Genomic DNA, 23956 nt, shown 5'->3' with positions numbered 1-23956 from the left:
GAACTGGAAGACAGCCTCACATTCTACTTTGTTTGAGACAGGTCTCTTGTTGGCTGCTGTATAAGCCAGGCGGCCCTCCCGGGAGTCTCTTGTCCCTTCCTCATACGTTACTGTATGAGGTTAAAGAAATGTACTACCATGCCTGGCCATGTGGATTCTGGGGACATGAACTCAGGTCCTTATGCTTGCACAGCCGTCCTTTACCCACTGAGCCGTCTCTCAGGAAATTTTTATAATGTTAAAGGAAAAACTGTCTTCAGAACTGAAGCCTGTGCCATACCCTGCGCTCGTCCTCTTTGCACTGGTGGGACAGCGGTTCCTGAGGGAAGCCACTGGGCTGCAGAGCTAAGGAGGCCTTCCAGCCCCTTCAGCATCAAGTGGGCTTAGCTCAGCAGAGTTTGGGTGCTATCACACTTGGTGTTTCAGTCCAGGGCAGTTGCCAAGGAAGGTTACAAGGCAATTTGAGAAGTGACAGAACATTTCGTATTCATCATTCACTCATGTCCTGGCTGGTGTTCGTATTCTGTTCACGGGGCATTTCTGTAAGAGGGGGATTAGTCTGAGGTTCTGTTGTGAACAATACAAGTCAATTAATTCCAGGCAAGATAGAAATTCTCACCTCCCTTTGGTCTCCTTGCTCACTCTGTCCTTGAGGATGTCATCCCTTCTAACTGTATATTTGTGTGGCGTGCCCGGATCAGTTTAGTTTTCTGATGACCCCAGTGAGGTTCTTGTCTTATTAATCAATAGTCTCGGTCAGTGACGCCTCCTTTCTCTTCCTCTGACAGACCAGACTGGCCTGAAGAGGTAATAATTACTGCTGTGATCTCAGCGTGTTCTCTTCTCTCCTTCCTACCCCAGAGCATGTCTGTTCGATCCTGGCTTCCCTCCTACGGAACCTGAGAGGTCAGCAGCGAACCCGGCTTCTGAATAAATTTACCGAGAACGACAGCGAGAAGGTGGGTAACTGTGACTGTGAGATAGGGGCAGGACCAGAGCGGTGGGGAGACAACAGCTCCCTGCTCAGGGGGCTGCTGCCAGTGCTTCCGCCCTAAAGTTCCTTCTCCAGCATCCTCCTTATGTGCAAATGAGCTTTCCCCTGGGAATGCCAGGACTCCGCGGTGGCAGCGGTGGACACTTGGGGATTTTTCAGACCTGGTGGGAGGAGATCATAAGAAAGTCTCGATTAGGGTGTGGTGGAGTGCACAGCACAGCCAGGTGATTGAGAACGTGCTTTGTAGTCAGAGGACTAGAGCTAAAGGTATTTTTGCTACTTTCAAGAGATGTGGGCTGCAGACATGGCTCAGGGGATAAAAGCACTTGGCATGCAAGCACAGAGACCAGAGTTTAGATACCCAAAGCCCATGTAAAAGCTGGACAGGTGTGGCAGCCACCTGTGATCCCAGCACTCAGAGGGGCAAAGGCAAGGCATCCCCAGGGCAAGCTGGCTGAGTCATAACCAGGTTAGCTGGGGTCTGTGAGCTTTGGCTCAACAAAGTAAGCAAAGTGGAGAGCAAGCCAGGAAGACAGACACCTGCCTCAGCCTCAGACCTCCACATGCACACACGTGTGCAAGAAAGAAATGGTGTGAGCCGCTCTGAGCCTCCCCCCCCCCCCCCCCCCCCCCCCCCCCCCCGGCTTTAAATTGGAGACATTAGTGCTCCTCTGGAAGACTCAGTGGGAGGGGGTGGGTGGGGGGATTAGATGAGCTCTCTCTAGGTGGTGGTGAGGAGAGAAAGGTCTTGATAAGGAAATGCTGAGCAGCCCCAGGTGGGTGATCACTCCATGAGATTGGACAGCGTTTCAGCTTGTCATCTCACATCCCAGACCAAAAGAAGTGGACACTAACAGTAGCCTCCATTTGTGGAGTGACTGCTGTGGAGTGGGGAACAAGGAGCCGCCTTCTCACTGTGCTGTGCGGAAAGTCAATTTATCCTGGGGTCTGAGTCACCCAGTTTTCAGTAGGAAACTGAAGGTTGGGTTTGCAGACATCATGGGAATTGCCCAAGATCACTAATACTATCACAGCTGGGGCTTGAACCCAGGCTGCTGAGTACAGAAGCCTGCGTCTGTCCACACTGTGTATAATAGGCAGTTCCAGAGGAGTGGAAGGAAGGGTCAGAGTCCCCTTTTTAACACATGATAATTACATTCCTGCTTGTACCGGACTGGGGCACCTCTTTGCTCACCTTCAGCTGTTTGTACTGCCTAATAGCAATGTGCCACAGCACAGAGCATCTCAGCAGTCACAGTCTGTGCTCCAGTTTCCACAACTTTGTAGTGGGGCTGGCAGCAGTTCCCTGTTACCTGATACATTTTTTCATGGTTTAAGGAAATCATGGACATAGAAACATGGGGAGGGAAGTGCATAAAATCACCAAGTCACCATTAGCTGTCAAGGGTTGGGGCTTGGGTGCCGTCTGCCTGGACTGTCTGCAGCTATGTTAGAGCAACTCAGTATCGGCTCCAGTGCAGAAAAGTACCGCTTGCCAAGAGCCGTGGTGGTGCCAGCCTGGCGGGTAGGTCAGAAATCTGGCTGGCATCAAGGCGGCACTCTCTGTCCTTTGAAGGTCTTGGGGAAAGTGAACCTTTTCAAACCCATTTGGTGTCCCCAGGCCATGTTCCAAGGTGGCTTTGCTAAGCTGAAAACTGACTCAAGTTATTTCTGAACAGAAGTCAGTCTTTTTTTCAAGTTGCTGAAGGAGTTTTTCTGGCACTCTCTTCTAACTCAAAAGCAACTAAAAAGATTTTACTCTGCCTTTTTTTCTTTTTTTTTTAAGATCAGCTCTGGGGCAGAATCTGAACATGAAAGGTTTCGATTGGAAAAAAGAAATCTAAGTTCTAAGTGAATATCAAGTATATAACTTCAAATGTCTTCTCTTTGCAAGAAGGGACTCGAATGTTTATTTATTCATTTATTTGTTGTTAACAACTTGACTTCTCAGGAGTCCTAGAGTGGCTGGCACTCTTCCTTTGTGCAGTGGGCATGTGCTCGAGCTGGTGCATGCTGGATGGATGCTGTTCTTACCAGCACCCCATTCTGTTTTGGATGTGTCCCTGATGTTCATCCCCCATGTCAGAGGTAGAAGTGCGAGTCTCCCTTTGCAAGCAGTGACAGTGAAGTGGAGAGTGTATTCTTCCCATCTCACCCCTGCCTGTGACTCTCTTTCAGGTTGACAGGCTAATGGAGCTGCATTTTAAGTATCTGGGCGCAATGCAGGTGGCCGACAAGAAGATTGAAGGGGAGAAGCATGTATGTATCCTGCCCACTTCTTGTGAATTCCTGACACACTCCATTTGGTATCATATGTGCCTCCTCTCTCGACACAAGATGGGTCGAGCAAAGGTGCATCTACAGCCATGGGCTACCTAACATGCCATAAGGGCAGAGCCAAAGGCTCTGTGTGTGTATATGTATTAGTTACTGTTACTGTTGCTTTGATCAAATACCTGACAAGTTAAGGGAAGAGGAGTTGATTTTGATTCACAGTTTGAGGCTGTACAGTCTGTCTGTTTGTCTGTCTGTAGGCTTTGCATCTGCAGTCACAAAGCAGGAAGAAGTGAATGCTGGTGCTTAGCTTGCTTTCTTCTCTTTATTCATCCAGGACCCCAGCCCATGGGATGATGCTGGGTGATAGGTCTTCCTTCTGAAAGCACCCTCATAGTCATACCCAGGTGTGCATTTCCACAGTGGCCTAAATCCAGTTAGTAGTGAAGATTAACAGTCACAACATGAGAACCCATCAATAAGTGGTGAGCTTTTAGGAAGAAGGATGTAGGACTAACTCAGGTCACCCTAGGAGTTTGGGATAAGACCCTAGACAAGCACAACTCTCAAAAAAGTGCCCAAGTACAGTGCCAGGATTTGGTACCATGGTGACCAAGTTGTCTTGGTCAGTTGTTGGCTGCCATTGTCCTGAGGAATTGGGGGTTGGGTTCTAAGGAAAAGGGATGCCAGGGTAGGAGAACAGGAGAAAGCCAAGAAGTCAGTAGATCCAGCTTCCCATACACAGAAAGAAGGCCCAGGGAATAAAGGCCCTGTCTTCTGGTCCTGCAGCTTGCTGACGGCCATGGGCCTGGGGGTTTCGTTCTTGAGGGGCTACACCTAGTCTTCTGTTAGGTGACTCCCATGCCTCTCCCCCGCCTCTATGGCATTCCATCTCTCTCCCTGTGGCTAACTCAGCACACATCTTAATCAAGGAAGGTTTTCACACTTTCCTCTGACCTCCATATACTCCCCGTGTGCAGCCACAGTACAGAGTGATCCCTTTCCTGCCTTTTGCAGTCTGCAGGAGCCCTGAGTTTCCTGGGATCTGGATTTTCTGGATCTCTCAGTTCTCACCCTGAAGAGACACCTGAGGCTTTGCAGCCTCTAGCACGAGTGGTTCACACCCACCCCAGCAGTGGACAGAGCTCGTTCATCTGCTCTGCACAGCTAGGCTGGAGCTGGGCCGAATGTGGGACCCTGAGACCTGTTTCTTTGCCACTTCCTGCCCAGCACTCCCACAACACACACCTCTACCTAGGCAGACCAGTAGATTGTAACTGTTTCTTACTCTGTGATTTCCCTATGATCTCTAAGCCTAGTAAGTGCTCAGACGTTTGCTGATTGATTGAATTGATTGATAGGGACTTTCTTCTTTCACACAGAGATCCAGCTGCAAGATACAAGGCAGAGACTAAATGCTGAGCTGGGCTTAGACACCCAGGCATACTCCTCGTCCACTCCTTCATTCCATCTGGTATGAGGAAACGGAGTGGCGATGGAGTCCTGTCACAGTGGGGCATTTCTTTGTGTGGGTGACAACTAGACACAGTGAAGGTTCTCCAACTCTGTGTGAGAATAGCCACGACACCAGTGGAGCGCTAGCCCTGCCACAGCCCCTGAGAGAACCTGCTGGAGCAGATTTTAAGTGGCAGAAGAAAGCCTGGGAGGCAGATTGTGGCTTTGAAGTTGCCGCCAGTCATGGCTTATCACTGTTCCTCGTGCGGCTCCTAGGTCCCTTCTAGCTTAACGGTTCACTCTCGCTCAGTGGGCCACCCTTTGGTAACTGCCATTTTTTGACAGTGGGATGGATTAACAACCTAAGGAGAAGTCCTGGGGATGCAGCTCAGTTGGTGGCATGCTTGCATGCACAAAACCCCAACACTAGGGTCAATCCTCAGTACCACATAAACTGAGTATGATGATGCTTTCATTTATTCCCAGCACTTGCGGAGTGGATGCAAAAGGACAAGAAGTTCAGGGTTATCCTCAGCTACATAATGAGTTTGAGGCTAGCCTGAGCTACAGGAGATCCTGTCTCAAACAAAACAAAAACAAAAACAAAACAAAACAAAAAAAACTACCTAAGAAGAAGGAGTTGTCCTCTGGGGAAGGGAGAAGAGAGGAGAGGCCAGGCCTAATAGAAAGTGACAGAAATACATGTGGGGAATCAGAGAGGCCTAGCTTTCATACCAGCACTGGTATTTCTGGCTCTGAGCTCCTGGACAGCTAATTTACCCTCTCTCTGGTTTCTTCTTCACATCTGTAAATGAGAGTGGCTGGTCCTTTCAGTGACTGAAAACCAAGTGTTAGCATGGAAAGTAATGACTCACTGAGTGAGAGCCACTACCGTGTGGCCCATCTGCTGCTGGATTTCTGTGTCACCTCAGCAAGCCAGCAGTCCTTTCCCTGAACACCCTGTCTGCTGTCCCAGAAGAGCCACCTTAGCAGAATGACATGCTGGCACAACCAGGTGCTTTGTGTAAGGTGGGGTGCAGACACTCCAAGGAAAACCAGTAGGCAGTCGGGCATCGGGAGCAGCTTGCATGTTGCTGTTAGGGTCCTTGGCATGCTTCCCCAGATTATCCATTATCTGCATTGAAGAGGGTGTGAAATGGATTAGCACTGATGAAGAATGACGGCGGCAGCCGCTCTCTCAGCCTCCAGCAGGCTGCTGTGTGCCACAAACTCAGGCTCTGCCATTCACTGACAAACATCTGTCTCCTTGGTGCCAAGGCCGTTTTGCTGGGCACTGGCAAACATTCCAAGGCCATTAGTGCTCAGCAGCCTCGTGCTGCTGCAAGAGCCAAGGCAGGCGGGGCACACTCGTGAGTGGTGTTTGCTGCCAGCACTTGGGCTCTGTCTTGGCAGATGAAGCCACCTCGTGGGTGTCATGTCACAGAGCAGTACAACCTCCTTACCCTTCCTCCTGCTGTCCTCTCCCTACGGCTGTAAACAGTTGGTCTCCCTACTCCCGTTACAAATGTCCTACCACCAAGTGGGAACTCTGCAGACATGCTGATGTGAACACTGTTTCTAAGGCATTTGGATGACAGTGGCCCTCAGTAAGGAATGAATGTCTCTCATACTTCACCAAGCCTGCAAAGATACCCACTCTAGATGACAGAATCAGCTGTTGGCTATTGGGTGTCTCTTAGCCACCTTCCCTGTAAACCTCCATTTCTCCAAGTGCAGTGTGCTCGTGTATAGTTTGCACTTGCCCAAGATTCAATAGAGAGAATCCAGTCATTGGCAAATATTGATTAGACTCTCGTTTTGGGCCAGGTGCTGGACCAGGCACTGGCTAAGGGCAAGAGGCCCAAATGCCAGTTAAAGACCCAAGAGTGGTGTGCTGCTGGGAAGGGCTAGGGGTGCAGGGGGCAGCTAGAGCCACCTAGCAACTCTGTAATACTTGCACATGCACACCAAGTAGGGATGGGGTACTTCCAGTCTGCTAGCAGACCCTGGGAAAGGAAGGCAAAAACCAGGGAGCTGGACTCAGTGCCAGGCCTTTCCCTGGCTCCCTGGCTCTGGACACAGCATCACTGCCCCAGCTGATTTTTCTCCCTTGGTGGAGAAATTGGGTAAGTAGTGCCAAGTAGGGAAGCCATGGCCTGGGCCTAGCACCTGGGGGACAGACAGACAGTCTTTTGTTTCCTTTTCTCTAGGAGGTCCCTCTTAACTTGCAGGGTTTGGTAAGACAGTCCCCTTTCTCTGCCTTCCCTACCTCCAGCCCTGCCCTCCTATCTTGGGTCTTAGAGCTAGTGCCTCCTGCAAGGCCAGCTCTCATTATATGAGCCCTCCTCGGAGAGTGTTCAGTCCCAGGCATAGAGCACCACCCCCCTTATAGCTGGTAAGTAGTGTGCTTGTTTGCTTCCTCTGTGCCTGTGATCTGGTCTTAAGATTTGCACCCTGATACTGAGCCTGAGTAAAGGACCACTGCCCCTTAAGTGAGTTCACTGTCTGCCCTTGGGTGTTAAGGAGGATGGAGAGATCTCCTACCTCTACATTGTTCCATGGCTTTCATTTTTGCCCCTGATGTTTAGTTTAAAAAAAAAAAAAAAAATCCAGCCAAGCCTGGTGGCACACACCTTTAGTCCTAGCACTTTGGAAGCAGAGGCAAGCAGATCTCTGAGTTCAAGGCCAGCCTGGTCTATAGAGTAAGTTCGAGGACAGATAAGGATAGATGGATGGATGGATGGATGGATGGATGGATGGATGGATGGATACAAAATAAATTTTTTTTAAAAATTCACCCCACCATTGAAAATACTTAAGTCTACACAGTAGGTTCTGATGTAAGTGCAGCAGTATCGTTGGGTTTGGTTGGTGGTAGCGTTTGTATTGTTTTGTTGCTCACAGTGCTAGAAATGGAAGCCAGGGCCTTGCACATGCTGGCAAATGCTCTCCTGTGGAGCAGCATGCCAGCCCTTCAGCCGTATGCACTAAGGAAATACACGTGTGCTTGGAAGCATGTACTGGACTCTCCGGCACTAGGTCATTTTATGCACTTTCAGTTCATATTATATTACTACAACAGCGTGTAACTAGAAGAGAGCACCATCCATGGCTTGGGCTGGTGCCCAATGTGTTCAGGCTGTAGTCAGTGTCCTTGAGATCCAGAGTGAAGTTGGACATACCCCAGGAGCTCCTGGTTAACAAGATCTGAACTTTTAAAGGCCATGTAATGCTTCCAACTCTCCCAGCAAGCAGTAGCCCTTGTGATCAGTAAATATCCAGGGCGCTTGTCTCAGCAGATTTCACTGGGCTCCCCAAACAGGCTGAAGCCCAGAAAAGACCAAGATCCCTGTGGGTTCAATGTGCAGAAGCCGCTGTCAGAGCAAGACGTAATTAGATAGGTGCTGGCAGGGATTTCTGAAAGAGGGAGGAGAGTCTTAGAGAGAGGCTTTTCTTTCTTAGTTCCTGGGAAAATTATACTCAGCAGGTTTATTCAATAAAGTGTTCTCACCACATACTTTGCACCGTAATGACTTACAAATTGCATGCTAATTTTGCCACGGTTAAATCATTCCAGGCTTTATCCTGCAAAGAAAAAGATGGACTCTGTAATGAAACAGTATCCACAGGACTTGATACCTTAAGCAGACCAACTGTTTGCTCAGCATCCAGAACTCACTTGAAGATGTGGGTGAACGGGGTGGGGTAGGGTACATGACCCTGAGCTGCAAGTACAGATGCAGACAGTGAGGGCCTGGCTGCCACTACTCTACTAACTATGCTGGAAGCTTCGAAAAGCAAGCTTTAAAAACAAGAGCACATCCTGCCGAGAGTCCTCTCAGCTCTTTAAACCAGTGCTTCACAGGCTTTCTCAGCCAGTAAATTTGCCTGTAGAAGCTAGTGGGCGAGGGGAGGGCTTCCTGGTATCTTTTCCTCTCCCCTCCTCCTCTGTTGGATGCCCACAGTTTCAGGCATGTCTGCTTCTCTGCCACTCACTTGTAGTCACTGGAAGAGAAGTTAGTGGATCTGAGTTGTGGACCCTCACTCTGCCACTCACCTTACAGTGTGGCCTTGAGCACTGTTTTGCCTTTCTGACCCTGGATCTTCACTCCGTGAAGCCAATACCTCCTCTCCCTGCCACCTCCCAGGCTTGTGGTAGGGTTTGCTAGGATCAAGGTTGTGCCTCCCACACCTCTGCAGGCTCACAGCCAGCTATACCTGAGTGCCACCCATAGGCTCTTCGGACTCCTTAAGTCATACCTAGAGTGGGAACACTCGAGGGCCATTCGCCGGTGTGACACATTAGACCCTGGGAGCCATCTGCTTGCTCTGGCCACACACCCGTCAGGCAAGCTCCCCCTGCAGTAGCGTTCCCCGTCCCGCTTCTCAACGCCAAGGGCTTCATCGCAGGTAACGGCCACCACTTCCTTTGGATTTCACACAGCACCCACCTGACTAGTCTCCCTAGCTCTAGGAGTGTGCCCTGTGGTTCACTCTCACCCTTACCCAGAGAATGTCTAAGTGGATTTTCACTTAGACCATCCCCCAAACACACACACACACACACACACACACACACCGATGAACCAGTGTTATGATACCATCTTCTTATAGGTGAATTTATACCAGACCCTGCCACATCCCTCACCCATCACTATATGAAGAAACCACTTGTTCCTCCCTGAACTTGTGCATCCTCAAATCTGCAAGAGCCAAGCATGGTGGTGTGCACCAAAATCCCAGCATTTAGGAGTCTAAGGCAGAAGAATCTCAAATCCTGAGAACACTTCTCTGCACTGTGTCTTCTGCACCCTCCTCTGCCGCAGCTGGCTAGCTCCTCGGTAACCTTCAGTGCTTGGGTGTGCAGACAGTCATCAGATGTGTGTAGAGTGCCTGTCACATACCAAGCATCTATCTACAGTAGTATTCTCTCGCAGTTCTTAGAAAAACCCATCCCTGGGAATGCCTGGAGCTCCTTGGTGCCTAAGCACACCTGCACAGCAGCCTCGGTGGAGATTGGAGACTTGCTTTCCACCCAGGGATCACAGTGCCTCCCTTGAGCTCACTACTGCGGTACACTCATTGGTGAGAGCATGCGTGTAAGAGCACTGATCTTGTGCTGTGGGACCTAAGCACCAATAGTCCTTGGCTTGAGAGGAGGCTGTTTGTCAGAACTGTTGTCACAAGTGGTTCTGAGCTGCATGCTGGTCCGTCTTTCTCTAAACCAATGCAGTCTTCCCTAGTCGGGTTTGATTGTGCCTTCTCCCCCAGTAGAATCATCATTTCCTGATAACACCTGCTGTGGTGAGAACTGCTTCTCAGTACTGGTTGGTTGGTTCTCCACTGTCAAAAGGAGCAGTGGGATGCTTGAGGTTTTGTTTGTTTTTAGGGAAAAGAAGGCACCATGGTACTGGGGAGCCTGGTATAATGCAGGTTAAGCACCAGCTCTGCCACAGAGTGGAAAGTGCTCTGTGTTGTAGGATGAGTGAGGCTGCTTGTGCGAACCTGGCGCGTGCAAGTGTGCTAAGTGTAGTCAGCCTCTTCCTCATGAGCAGGGCCCTGGCCTGAGAGCCTTGGGTTCTTCTGGAGCTGCCTTCTGTTGGCTATGAGCTCCCTCCCTCCCTCCCTCCCTCCCTCCCTCCCTCCTTCCCCCCCTCTCTCTTTCTCCCTCCCCCCCACCACTCTTTCCTCAGCTTTCCCCAGCTGAGAAGACACAGCTTCTAGGATCCTTCTTGAGCTGTGTGCTGTTTTAGAAGCTTTTGGAGGAAGGGCTTGTGTGGGGCGTTCACACCTCCCTTGTCTCCATTTACAGCTTTCATTTCCCAGCTTGCCTTGGATTTGTTGAAGAAGCTGGCATCACTGGATGATGGGGTGTCCTTGCCTGTGCCTACAGAGCAGGCACCACCAGTTGGGGCTGCATGTTGAGGCTCAGAGGGATCTGTATTGGCTTCATAGCAGCCTCTTTATGACTGTCCCCTTCCATCAGCCAGGGACAACTCCCCGCCTGTCAAGGGCAAATTACAAATGGCATCCTCAGAGCACTTGGAGGGCTTGTGAGCAGAGAGGCACATGGGAAGCTGGTGGTTCACTTGTGTTTCCAAAGACAGATTAACATTTAAAGCAGAGCAGTGGCTGAAAGAGAGAACACACCAGCCTGCAGTAATAGCACCTTGACGCTCCACATTCCAACTCTGTGGTATCTTTGGCGATGAATCTGTTTATTTTAGCAACCCTCCGACAGGCTTATGCTGCTGGGAACTGCAATCTGTTCCACTTACAATGCACCATTCACTCAATTACCATCTAAGATTTTATCCCAGCCCTCTTGTACAGAATGAACAAACAAAACCTATCAGAGTGTCTTCTCACTCTGTCTCTCAAATTGCATATGGAATTTTCTAGTCTAGCTATATTTTCCCCAGCCCCAACCCACCTTGCTTTTACAGGGTCTGTGTATGCCAGGCTAGCATTCAAATCTGCTGTGTAGCCAAAGATGGCCCTCAGTTTCTGGTCCCCCTGCCTGTACCTCCCAAGTGCTGGGATTACAGGTGTAATGCTCCACAGAGGGGTTGCTGAGGATCAAACCCAGGACTTCGTGAGCATGAGGTGGGAGGCACACACTCTCCAGATGGACTACATCCCTGCCCTCCTCTCATTTTTAAGTTTCTTTACTGGGAGAGAAAGACAGGCCAAGACACCCTGTGTTTAACACCCCTGATTTGTGTTAATTCCCACCTAACTTAAATACAGTGCCCTGGTGTTCACCGACTGATGCTGGAGCCGGTCCATCCTAAGACCTCTGTTCTTTTGCATTGTGAAAGGAATCACAGGCTTGGAGGCAGCTTGCGAGCCTCTCTACTCTGCCTCCACCACTCACCGCAGTTGAGCTTTGTGGCCTAAGGAGACCAGAGGTTCCAGTATAGGGTGTGGACATAGTTGTAGTCCTTACCTCTTAGGGTTTGGAGGAAGAAACGTGACTTATTCAGGACAGTGCCTGGCATTCAGGAAATTGTGCCACTTTAGCCCAAAGAGAAAAGACTAAAGGAAAGAAGGGCCTTGCACCAGGGAAGCATGTTGCACTCCCACTAGAGGTGTGCAATAGTCACATGACTTGTCTCAGCTATTCCATCTGGAATTTGAAGGTGCCACCTGCTGCATGTGCCCAGCAAGGGAGGCTTTGCTTAGGGAACACTTCCTGCTGCAGCTGACGGCAGTCACTTTCACTTCCTGTGTGGGATGACAGACAAACTCCTGCCTCTTCTGCTTCCCCTAAGCAGTGAGGACATGCGTGTGTTCTGTGTCCCCAAGCCCATAGCCCAGTATTATAACGGGCTAGATAAGGTACTATCCCAACAGGTAAGCCTCACTGCACACCACTTTCTGTGGCACTTCTGAAACTGCTAGGGTGGCCACCTAGCCTTTAGAAGCCGACCTCAGTCTCAGCTCCGCATGGTCAGTACAGCATGGGCATGCCTTTCTTGTGGGTGAGCTGTCCTCTTCTCTGAGATCTGCATTTGAAAACCCCACTTTCCAGCCCAAAAGGCTGTATACTTGGAGTTAAACATTGAATGGACTGATGTTGGGGGTGCTCTAAGGAAAGGGGAAGAGGAACAGATAGAGCTTGGTGTCTCTCTCTTGGGTCTGTGCTTTCTAGAAAGCAGCATGGAGAAGCCCTCGGACATAGTGTCCTGTTCAGTTAAAAGGTCAGGTTATAGGGAAAGTGTGTCAGGAAGCACTGCCGGATGCTGGGTCATTGAGAGGAACACAAACAGATGGCCCAGCCTCATTCCCAAGCCCTGTCCTCTTTATCATCTTCGTCTATTCTTCTGAAATCAGTGCCTGCTGGTCGCTGGTGTGCCTGTGTGGAGATCACAGTTGCAAGTCTGTGTCCCAGTGCTGCTGGCCTGGCCTGGGGAGGTGGCCCTGCTTGAGCCAGAGTGTCTTCTACCATGGGGAGTAAGGAGTGACTGTGCCTGACACCAGAGGCCACCTGCAGGGTTCAGCTGCTCCCTTCAGTGGGTGGGTGATGGAGCAGTGGTCATTATTCATACTGCCTTCTGTGCTCCTATCACATAGTAATCTACCAGAACTAAGTGAGTGCCTGAGGACCAGGAGCTCAGCATCGAAAACCACTCCCCTGTCCCTTCCCATGGTCTGTCCTTGCCTGATGCTCCACCTCCGCTCTCCAGGCCAGCCAGGCTGACGCCTCTTCACCGTTATTTCTGTCTGTTTTGTAGTGTTTTGTTTGTTTTTGAGAAAAGGCCTCAATGATGTAGACCAGGCTGGCCTCATCAAAATCACAGAGATCCACCTTTTTGTTTATCTAGAATGTCCTATGAGACTCAGTCATAGGACTGAGGCAGTCAGAGGCTCTGCCTATCTCCTCTGCCTCAGGCCTTATCTAGACAGGATTCATGTTGTCTTGAGAGATGGTTTGCTCCTGTGTGTCAAGTTCATTACACTGTAAGTGCCTCAGAAATGTGTAGTATTGCTGGGCGATGGTGGTGCACATTTTTAATCCCATCACTCAGGAGGCAGAGGCAGGTGGAGCTCTGTGAGTTCGAGGCCAGCCAAGGCTACATAAACTCTGTCTCAGAAAACCAAAGGGGGGGGGGTGGAGAGAGAAATGTGTACTGTCCTGTCCACCTCACCATCTCAGCTAGCACACGGTGCCCGGCACAGTTAGGTGTGGGGCAGAGGCACACAGGGATTCCAGTCCCTCCAGAGGCCCCCCTTCCTTCCCTTTCTTCTCTCTTAACTTTTCATTTTTCTTTTTTTTTCCCTGCCTTAGGGTAATATTCTTGCTACTGGACACCTAGGAAGGCCAGGTCCTGAATTCTACTGTAATTCTTTCCACACAGAGGTGGATCAAACTAGTGTCCCATCCTCGGGGAGTTTGTATTCTGTTAACAGGCAATTATGCCATAACGAGCAATTTCACCTCCATGTGCCTTGGTTTCTGATCTGTACAGTGGGATTAATAATCCCTTCCCTCTCCCCTTTAATTTCACTCATAAGGACATGTGTGTGTAATAAGACTTTAAACTCTATGGCCATGTAGAAATGCATGGTACGGCACCGAATGCTTTTGTGAGTGGAAGTCAGGAGTTGATTTCCTGCCTGTCCCCATCTTGCCCCCCTCCCTCCTCCCCCCTCAGGAAGTTAGGATCTGAGTGAGAAGAGAATGAGGCTCTTTATAAACTGTGACATCATTGGTGCTTGTGACTACCAGGTCAACATTAACAATTACCAGATTGGCAAGGAGTTGGCTACTAAATGAGACTGAGGATTGGTGGTGGTGATCCTCAGACAGAGTGGGTCTGCAGCCTGCAGCCCTCTGTGCCTTGTAGACAGGCCTTTAGGGGAGAGATGAAAAGTAGCCTTGTGTTGCTGCAGGCTGGCCCCCCGGGTAAATAAAGAAGTGCATTATCTGCAACTAAGTGGTCTCTGAAGGGCTCCTGCTGGAGATTGACGGCCATGTGCTAAGCCTTCCCATTCCACTGTCCCTGGGGCTCTGTCAGTGACAAGAGCCTGTGTTGTCAGAAAGAACCATGGCCATAAAAATAGCCAGGGAATTAGGAAATGGGCCATCAGACTCAGGCTCACAGGGAGAAGCCCTTTTATTATATTCGCCCTGGGCCCCACCCAGCTTCCTGGGGCTCACAGTCCGCCCTAATGTCCACTGCCTCACAGATGATGACAGAGTCCGTGGCAGAGGTGTACAGGAAGAGGTCATGTTGTCTCGGGTGCTTGAGGGGTTTGGGGGCAAGAACAAGTGGTAAACTGAAGTCACCAGGGAAGGTTTTCTGGAACAGACTGCTTAAAAACAGTATGGGCTTGAGAGACACTCAGGTCCATGATGGGAAACATGAGGCCAAGCTGGGGGAGAGACTTCTCCCAGCAGTCCATGCTGCTTGTCCACAGATGGCAAGAGTGGGGGGTGATATTCTAGAGTGATGATCACATGAGTGGTCAGTAAAAGCTGTTGAATCACATGCTGTAAATGGGAGAATGGTATGGTTTATGCATGGTATCTCTGTAAGCCTGTTTTGGGGGATTTGTTTTTTAAAATAAGAATTGGCTGCAAAGGGAGAGAGGTACAGACAGTCTGGCAGGTCTGGGAGAGAGCCTGCCGTCACTTAGGAGGTGTAGAGGGTGATGGACTTGTGGGAACGTGGAGCTAGCCCTGGACGTAATGGAAGCAAGGGGTGCCTGTGCCAGTGCTGTCATCCGGACCCTGAGCGGACGGACAGACTGACGGACGGACGGGGAGAAAAGGAGGGCTAGACTCTTGTGGTTCCAAATGCAGGAGGGTGTGTCTCACCAAGAAGTCCTGGGGGAAGGCTCAGAAGAGAGGTGGGGAGGGTCCTCGGGAGGGGAGGGGAGAGGTAGACCAGAGGATTTTATAAAAAACTGACAGATGAGTTCAAAGGCCCTGACACACAGAAATGGTGGCTGTGTAAGAAGAGAACCACTGATTCCCTTCATGTGATCATTACACTTTGTCATTGTGCCCCATACCCATGTTCAAGTATGGAATGTCAAGTGTGTGTGCGCGCGCATGTGTGTATACATGTACTGGGTGGGGAGGTCAGGGGTCGACATGTCTCCCATAATCACTCTTTTTTTTTCCTGAGACAAAGTCTCTCAACCTGGAGCTCACCAATCAGCTTAGACTGGCTGGCTAGTGGGCTCCAGGGATCCTGTCTGCACCTCCACACCCCAGCACTGATTACAAGTGTAAACACCAACATGCTAGCTCTCCCCTTGGGTACTAGAAGTCTGAGCTCAGATACTCATGTTTGTGTGGCAATCACACCTTTAATCCTAGGACTTGGGGGCAGAGGCAGATGGAACTCTGTGAGCTTGAGGATAGCCTGGTCTACATAGTAAGGTCCAGGATACAGAGAGATCATTTCTCAAACAAAAAAATAAATTGAATTTTAAAAAAGAAAAAAGCTGACACTAGCTTAGATGATGTCCCTTCAGCTTTTCTGGGGTAGAATATGCAGGTAGATGAGATCAGAAAGGAAAGTGGTCTTGGAACTTGCCTCCTGTGGCCTCCATGGTCCATGCCGAATGAGGAATACCAGAAGGATGCTTCAGGACTGAGGGAGAAGGGCAGGTAGGGACGCAGGCTTTCCCTGCTGTGTGTCGTGTGCCCAGGCTGGAGGCTATCCTTTGCCTGTGCAAGCGCTGTCCAGCATTTATCCCGTGCTTGTCTGTTGTCAGGACATAGTGCGTCGAGGGGAGATCATAGACAATGACATGGAGGACGAGTTCTTCCTGCGGCGCCTGGATGCAGGGCTCTTCATTCTCCAGCACATCTGCTACATCATGGCCGAGATCTGCAATGCCAACGTCCCCCAGGTAGGAGGACTCCTGCTGCCTTCCTGGCCACCTGCACAGATAGAAGCACAGCGCTCTCCAGAGTCCCTTGTCTATGGGTCCCCTGTTTCGAACGGGGTGAGGATGGCACTGTACCCTGGTGATTTCTTCCCCATCCCCTTCTTTCCCTCTTTATTAGATTCGCCAGCGGGTTCACCAGATCCTGAACATGCGTGGCAGCTCCATCAAGATTGTCAGGCACATTATCAAGGGTGAGTTGGGTGCTGCTGGGTTGCATCTCTGGGGGCTACTCAGGGGCTTCCTGGACCCTTCCCTGGAAACTGGTGCCCCAGATGTTCTGGACTGAGAGCAGAAAACTCTTCTCCATGTCACCAGGCCAGGTCACCTGTGTCAAGTTCAGACATTAGTCTGTTCTGTTTCTCTCCTGTAGCAGCCCCACAACCTAAACACACAGATGCAAGCTCTGAGGCTCAGGACCATCTGCTTTTAAAGCACACGTAGGGTGGAGAGGCGGCTCAGCTAATCAGTGCTTGCCTCATGTAGCGTGAGGACTTGGGTTCAGATGCCCACCACCCATGAACAAGGCCTGCACACATTGGGAGGTGGAGACAGGAGGATCCCTGGAGCTTGCTGGCCAGCCAGTCTCCCTGAATCAGTCAGTTCAGGTTCACTGAGAAAGGTGTCCAGCTTCAACCTCTGGCCTCTACATGTACTCACACACAAACGTGCATGCACACACAAATGTGTATTCACACACTACACCCACACACTAAAGCCAAAACAGCAGAGAACAAGGACATGGTTCTTAGCTGCATAGTAGGGCAGAGAACAGGGATGTGACAAGAGGCAACTGGAGCTATCCAGGCTGTGCTCTGAGGTGGTGTCATCTGGCAAGGCTTGCCTCTCACCCTATGCCACCATCATCCCTTCCCTTTCTTCACACTGAAGATCATGGGAAGATTGAGCAGGGTGCTGCTGGCTTTTTAGTGAGTGCTCAGGGAGAGCATCCCTCCTTCCCCGATTCTCTATGGCATCTCCCAAGTGCCCTTGGGTCTTGGTCTGGAGCTGGCCAGGCTAGAGTTGCTCTGGAGAGGCCTGTCGTCACCCAGTGAGCCTCAGTCACAGGCAGGACTGTCTATACTGAGCTCAGGCTGCAGCAGCAGCATGGGCCACTTAGAGACTAAGACACGGTGGGCTTAGATGGTCAGGATGGTAACTCCACAGTTCAGGGTCATGCTGGCATGGTAGATTAGACAGAACCACTCGACTCTCTGGACCTTGATCTGCCCACTGCTAAGGCAAGGGATTAGGCTGCATTGATTCGGAGCCTGCCTTTCAGTTGCTCACAGCCCCGTTGCAGGTGAGAGAGTGGAAGCTGTCCACATAGAGAAGAGGGGAGGCTATGAGGCCAGCTCCAGGTCTGCCTCCTGCTCAGACTCTGTGCATCATGGAGTTGAAGGAGGTGGCTGCGGTGGTTGATGGGAGCTATTTGAGTCTCAATAAGCTCAATAAATGATGGTCATAAAACATTAGTTAATTATGCTCATCATTGCCGTCAGTGAGGCTCCGCTGAAGGCCTGTGGGAGGGCTCACAAGAGAAGTGGCATGAAGCTGGTCTGGGGGGCTGAGACATTCCAGGAGGAAGGAACAGGGGGAGCGAATGCATGGGGCTGGAAGCCATATGCTTGGCACAGCCTTGCGGGGCTGCGGGCATGGTACCTGTTGTGTCCATTCTGCTGATGGACAGTTACAAGGCCTTGGCATCTGCTCTTTTCTCCAAAGAGGAGGGGGTAGGGTGGCCCTGGCCCTATGGGGGGCGGGGACCCTGGGTGTTCCCTTCAGCATCAGAGCCTCCTCCGAGGGCAGGGCTGTGGTGACTGTACCTCCAACCTTTAAATGGCATTTACGCCAACGCCCACACATGCAATTAGAGCTTTTGATCACCCTCAGCTCTGCTGTCTTGCTTTCAGGCTTCTCCCTGCACCTCCATCCCTCTAGTCAAAACAGCGAGCTTCCAAGAAGGGAAAAGTGTTGGTAGCAGCTTGAAACATAGTAGGTGGATGTTTTCCTCTCTGAACTGTTCTGTGTATACCTTGGGTCATTCAAAACATCCCATTTAAGCCCGCTTCCGCCACCCTCTGTGCTGGCTCTCCTTGGTGCTGATAGGTGTTCACTGAGGGTCGGGGCAGGGGACAGCCTGTGCATCTGTTCTCTGCTGTGGCCTCTGACCAGACCCGTGCCCTCCTTCCGTGCCCACTTCTCTCAGCATGCGCCCCAGCCAGCACTGCAGGGAGTCTGCCCATCCTGCCTCCAGACTCTGTCTTGAAGTCATCCCCTCCTCCCCATCTGTGTGCCTTCCAAGCCCTCTATCACAGTCAGTAACTGTTTGTATTTATGTGTTGTTTACTCATTTGATCTGTCCTGTGCATTAAAATGGAAGGTCCATGATGTAAAGCATTGTTGTTGCCTGTTCGCCCTGTTCCTACCTCCTGGGGCAGTGGGGCTCATAATGGGAACCCAGCAGTGTTTTCAACACTGCTCATGGAAGCCTTCCTCTGATAGGGATTAATGGAGCAGACATCTCCTAAGGATATCCCAGGCAAGGAGCAGAGGCCAGAGATTAGGCAGGCTTCGGTGATCTGGACTAGATCCCAGCAGGTGGGGCAGTGGTATGATGGCAGGTTATTAATTCTTTGGGTACATGATGAGTTTGGGATACATGTGATAACCACATCACCTTGTTTGCCAGCAGCCAGTAGACATCTCACTAGAGCTCACAAGATGGTTTGGGCATTTGAAGCCGTTAGTGTGCAGTGAGTTACAGGCAGGGAACTGGACACTATTACTTGGTTGAGAAGGCCTGCGACATGGCATTGACCGTGTTAGTAAACGGGTCTCAGCCCGGTCCTGCAGGCAGGTTTGCTCTGCCTCCCGCATGCCCGGGGAGCGTCTCCCTGTTCCCTGCGATCCAGTGTGGCACATACATGAACAGGGTGCAGTAGGACCTGAGGGCTAGTCCTCAGCAGTGTGCGTGTGGTCATGTTGAGATCAGAGGGACACTGGGGTGATTGGGGCTGGCTGGTGCAGGCCACCCCACAAAGCGTGCCCTCCTCTCCTTTTCCACCCTGCCTCTCCCCACCTCACCCTCAAAGTGAGTGAAGAAACAAAGCCTCATAAAGGAGACCGGCTCATCACTCTGTCTCCCTTGATTTTCATTTTGTTTTTCAGTTTGGGTTGCTTCCTTTTTTTTTTTTTTTTTAACATACTAATTAGACGAGAGCTTTTTTCTTTGATTTTATGGCCTACATATTTCCTAAGTTTTGCTGGCAGGATGACAGCTGATGTATCCCTTGAGGTCTCAGGAAACCGCTGATGAGGCAAGCCCGGCAGGGGACTTTTCCCAGGGTTTTCAGTCCCCTTTCCATGGTTTTCCTCCCTCCTTTTCTGTTGGGGGTGCCAAGAGCATGGGAATAATTGATGGCTCATTAAAGCCCTGCTTTCCGCAGACTGCTTACTCGGCGCTCCCGGGTCCAGCCATCCCCAAACAGGCAGACAGGCCTGAAGAGCACAGGCCCTTGAAGGAAATGAGAAGGGCAGTCCCCACTGTGGGCTCCTTCCTGCCTCCATCTTTGATAGCTGGCACAGAGCAGAGCATGTTGTTCACTGCAGAGTGAGCTATTTACCAAGGTGGGCCTCCAGGCTCCTCTGTGATAGGCCAGACCTACTCTTAGCCACACTTCTTGGATTTGGTTGTTTTGGTTTTAGGGGGTTGTTTTGCTTTATTCTTGTTTTAATTTTTGAGACAAGGTCTTCCTCTGTATCCCAGGAAGATCTTGAACTTGTGATCCTCCTGCCTCCCAAGCAGCTATGATTTCAGACCCCTGACAGCAGGCCAGGCTTAGCCATACTTTTGCCATGTGTTATGTCTGGTCCACCAGAAGCCCTGTCGTCAGGATGCTCACTGAGCATGAGGACACCAAGGCTGCTGGGGTGAAGGTTGTCACCATGTCACATGCCACTCATGCCTGTTGTGAGGCTGAAGTGCTTTGATTGTCTATGTGTGAAAATGTGTTCATTGCATGGAGGCCTTGCTTCCACAGCCTGGAGCTGGCAGCAGCCTAGACTGAGGGGCCAGCAGTAAGCCATGGCCATCACAGCCTCTGTACAGTGAGGAGGGGTTATCTTACCAACCAGCTAACATGGCCGGCGTGAGACCCATCAGCACCCACAGCAGTTTCCTTTCTCAGAGGGTATACTCAGTAAGTCCTCCTGGCCCAGCAAAATGTCCTGCTAAAGCACATCACCCACCTCAGGGTTGTCAAGCAAGCGCTGTGGACCTGAGGAACCTGGCTTGGCGGTTTCTACTCCTGCTTGGTTGTGCGTCACTGAGGTCTTCAGTATGGAGATGCTGGCCTGCCCACCCTTCCCACCTCCCTCATCCTGAATCTGTGACTGGGCTGTGTGCACTGGCCCAGGCCCCTGCCTGGAAAACCACTTCCCTCTGTCCTCCCTGCCCCTCTCGACACAAACAGAACAGCTTGTGTTCCGTGTCTGTGTGGTAAACCCGCTGTCTAAAGTCCGCTTTAATATTGATGTGCTCGGCACCTCTGTCGGGTTGAACTCCATCAAAGCCTATATCCTAAGAGCATTTCAGATGCTGTGGAAGTAGGGAAGGGAGCTGATGTCTGCCGGCTCCCCCTCTCTAGCCCAGCCCTCTCCTCTTCCCTTGCTCACCCCAGAGTGCTCCCTTCAGCTAACATCTCTCCTCTTCACGCACAGCAAAGAGAGCTCTCCCCAAGACCTCTGGGAGGAATCTGTTCAATATTTATCAACTGCTGCAGCAGCTGAAATAGCAGACAGTAGGCAGCACCAAGATCTGCTCCAGCCAGAACTCCAGAAACAAAGATGGAGGCTGGGGGCCCAGACGATGGCCCAGCTGTAGTGTGGGTACAAACTGCCAGACATAGGGGACAGTGGAGGAGCCTGGGCTGGGTCGTTGTACCTGTTTCCAGGTATGGCCAGCCCCCTATGGGACTCTGTCCAGTCCCTGTCCCTTGGCTTACATGTGTTTCTGAGAGTGCTCTGTGACCTGACAGAGGAGGGGGACCCAGCCAGTGCACCCCACACCCATCCTGCCCACTGGAGCCCTTTGCCACAGTGGTACCTCGAGGCTGCCCTTGTGGGGTAGCTTTGGGAAGTTCCAGGAGCAGTTTTTCCGGGAGGTTAGGAGTAGGCAGGGCAGGATGTTGCTTAGGTCAGCAAATGCCACTTTGGGGACAAGCCTCACCCCTACTTCTTTCCACTGTTTGTATTGATTCTGGGTAAATTCCAGCTCCTCTCGCAGCCCATACTTAGGCAGGCTGCCTCAGTTCCTTCGAATCCTCAGTTGCTGCTTCTGAGCAGGACTGTTGGCCTGCCTATGTTTGTGGTTGCAGGGCTAAATCAGCCATGTCTGTGAAACCTGCCACCCAGTAAGTGTGACCATTCCCAGACTGGGGCCTGCCACAGTCTCACTGAGAGACCTGCTAAGGTGGCTGTGGGACAGGACACTCACAGCGTTGGCAGAGAGCTCAGCACGACACAGACTTGCTTTCTGTCCTGTGCATCTGGGATAAGGTCCCAGGGAAGTGACTTGGGTACCTATTGAGACAGCAGAGCGGTCACACTGGGACAGCAATGTGGGGCCTGGTACCACCCAGAGTGCTTTGCTGATCCACAGACGGCCAAGCAGGATCTGCCACTCGCTGACCAAACCCTGAGCTGTCCTCTACCAGTCTCTCATGAGGTCTTCAGCAAGCCTTCTTCCCTCACAGCTTTTGGCAGCCACCATGTATACCCTCATTGGGAAGGAGGCATTGCAAAAGCAAATTCCCATCTCTGTCTCTCTGCCTGTCAGTCTGTCTCTCTCCCTCTCCTTCTTGCTATTCTAGGGATTGAATGCAGGGCCGTGCCTGTGCCAGCCAGCCAAGCATTCTAACACACACACACACACACACACACACACACACACACACACACACACACCGAGTTTAAGGCAGCTGAGTGAGACCCAAACCCTGCATTTCTAGAATGTTCTCACATGTTGTCATACATACTGCTGATCTCATATGTCTTCACACTGCAAAGCACAAACCAGAGCACAGCTTACATGCCAGGCATCGCTTGCCTATTTTGTACTACTATAACAAAATGCTTGAGACTGGATTCTTTATTATAAAGAAAGAAATCTATTCCCTTGAAGTTCTGAGGACTGGGAAGTTCAAGACCAAAACTGGCCTTTGGCATCTGATGAGAGACAGGCCAAAAACATTCTCTGTCCCCACATGGCAGAACAGAGGGGCCTTACATGTTCCCCAGGGCCCTTGCATAAGAGTCGCATCCCATTCATACAGAGTTTGGGGCCACAGCGTGAACTGATGAGGGACACAGATGTTCAGGCACATTAGTGTTTGAGTTGAGTGAAGGGTGAGGAGAGATGTACTCAGAGAAGACATGAGCCTGGAAAGGTAAGATAGCCTCAAGGACTCACAACTACAGCTGCCACAAAGAGCTGGCCCCCACTGGCTCCTTGTTGCACGCTGAGATTTGGGAGTAGTGTGGAAAGACACAGCTCAGGGAACCACATACATGGTCCAGCCTAACTCACCCTGTCCTTTTTCCCCAGAGTATGCAGAGAACATTGGGGACGGCCGGAGCCCTGAATTCCGAGAGACTGAGCAGAAGCGCATCCTGGGCTTGTTGGAAAACTTCTAGAACGCTGGGCGGAGTGTGTCTCGGACCCCTGGATCCCTCCTGGAAGCCATTTTTAGACTTGTGTGGCTTGAACAAATTAAAGCTAGTTTTGGTATTCACGGGCTGACATTCAGTGTGAAAGCATCCTCATCAACTCCATCCTGCTCCTCCACAGCAGGCACGGGCACACCTAAGGAAGGCCAGAGCTGGCCTTCCCTGACTCCCCTGTTGTAGAGAGTGGGGAGGGTGTAGATGATAGGGCAGCCAGACTGACTTGACACTGAGAGGCTGGTGGTGACAGGAGGCCCCTGGTGTCATGGCATGTGGAGGTGCTGTTGGGCACAGCACCCTGAGTGTGCTCTGAGCCCAGCACTGCAGGCTCTGGGGGCTGCAGGGTGCAGAGAATTGCCCTCCATAGCAAGCGGTCCACCACGGCTCAATCCACAGTGCTTCTGGCGTACTGTAAGGGCCAGCATTAACCTAAAACGCTACAGTGGTCAGCATTGTCTACACTTAATCTCATGTCCTATGAGGGCATGTGGCGCAGTGAGGCATTTTGAGAGAGGCCATAATCACAGCCTTTATTATATTAGAAGTCTGTTAAAATTTGCCATATAATGATTTGTTGTTGATTACTATGTTAGACTTCGTTTTAAGTGTTTAATGATAAACAGTGCGCCACCCCCACCCACCACACACACACACACACACACACACACACACACACACACACACACACACTCAGTACTAAGCACAGCCTGAGACATGTACTGGAGGTGCTGAATGTCTCCGTGGGTAAGGAGGCCATGTAGTATCAGATGGCTGGGCAGTGGTGGTTCATGCCTTTAATCCCAGCACTTGGGAGGCAGAGGCAGAAAGATCTCTGATTTGAGGCCAGCCTGGTCTACAGAACGAGTTCCAGGACAGCCAGGACTACACAGAGAAATGCTATCTCAAGGAAACCTCCCCCTCAAAAAAAAAAAAAATCTGGGAATGGCCCTGGTGTTGGTGTTTTAAGCTCATGAGAGGTTCTGAGCCTGAGGGGCAGGGGAATGACAGAGGATGACCCCAACCTTACCCAACTGTGACCCATTGGATGTGTGGTTTTGACCTCTTGTGACAGACATCTCCAGAGCAGGCTGACAATGCCCC

The 23956-nt window shown here is 50.9% G+C and overlaps 1 protein-coding gene across 1 annotated transcript in view; it reads left to right on the top strand.

The window, feature by feature from the left end:
* The window catches only part of Ctnnbl1 (catenin beta like 1), a 174015-nt gene extending 151082 nt beyond the window's left edge, over nt 1-22933 (top strand). The window contains exons 12-16 of the mRNA XM_036184644.1: nt 862-959; nt 3173-3253; nt 15956-16093; nt 16251-16323; nt 22737-22933. Coding sequence (XP_036040537.1) covers nt 862-959; nt 3173-3253; nt 15956-16093; nt 16251-16323; nt 22737-22825 — 479 coding nt within the window. The 3' untranslated portion in view covers nt 22826-22933. The remainder of the gene's footprint in view (nt 1-861; nt 960-3172; nt 3254-15955; nt 16094-16250; nt 16324-22736) is intronic.
* The last annotated feature ends 1023 nt before the right edge of the window (nt 22934-23956 follow it).

Source organism: Onychomys torridus, chromosome 4 (assembly GCF_903995425.1).
Source record: "Onychomys torridus chromosome 4, mOncTor1.1, whole genome shotgun sequence".
Lineage (NCBI taxonomy): Eukaryota > Metazoa > Chordata > Mammalia > Rodentia > Cricetidae > Onychomys > Onychomys torridus.
The sequence above is the reverse complement of the archived record's forward strand: the minus strand, read 5'-3'. Positions and strand labels throughout refer to the sequence as shown.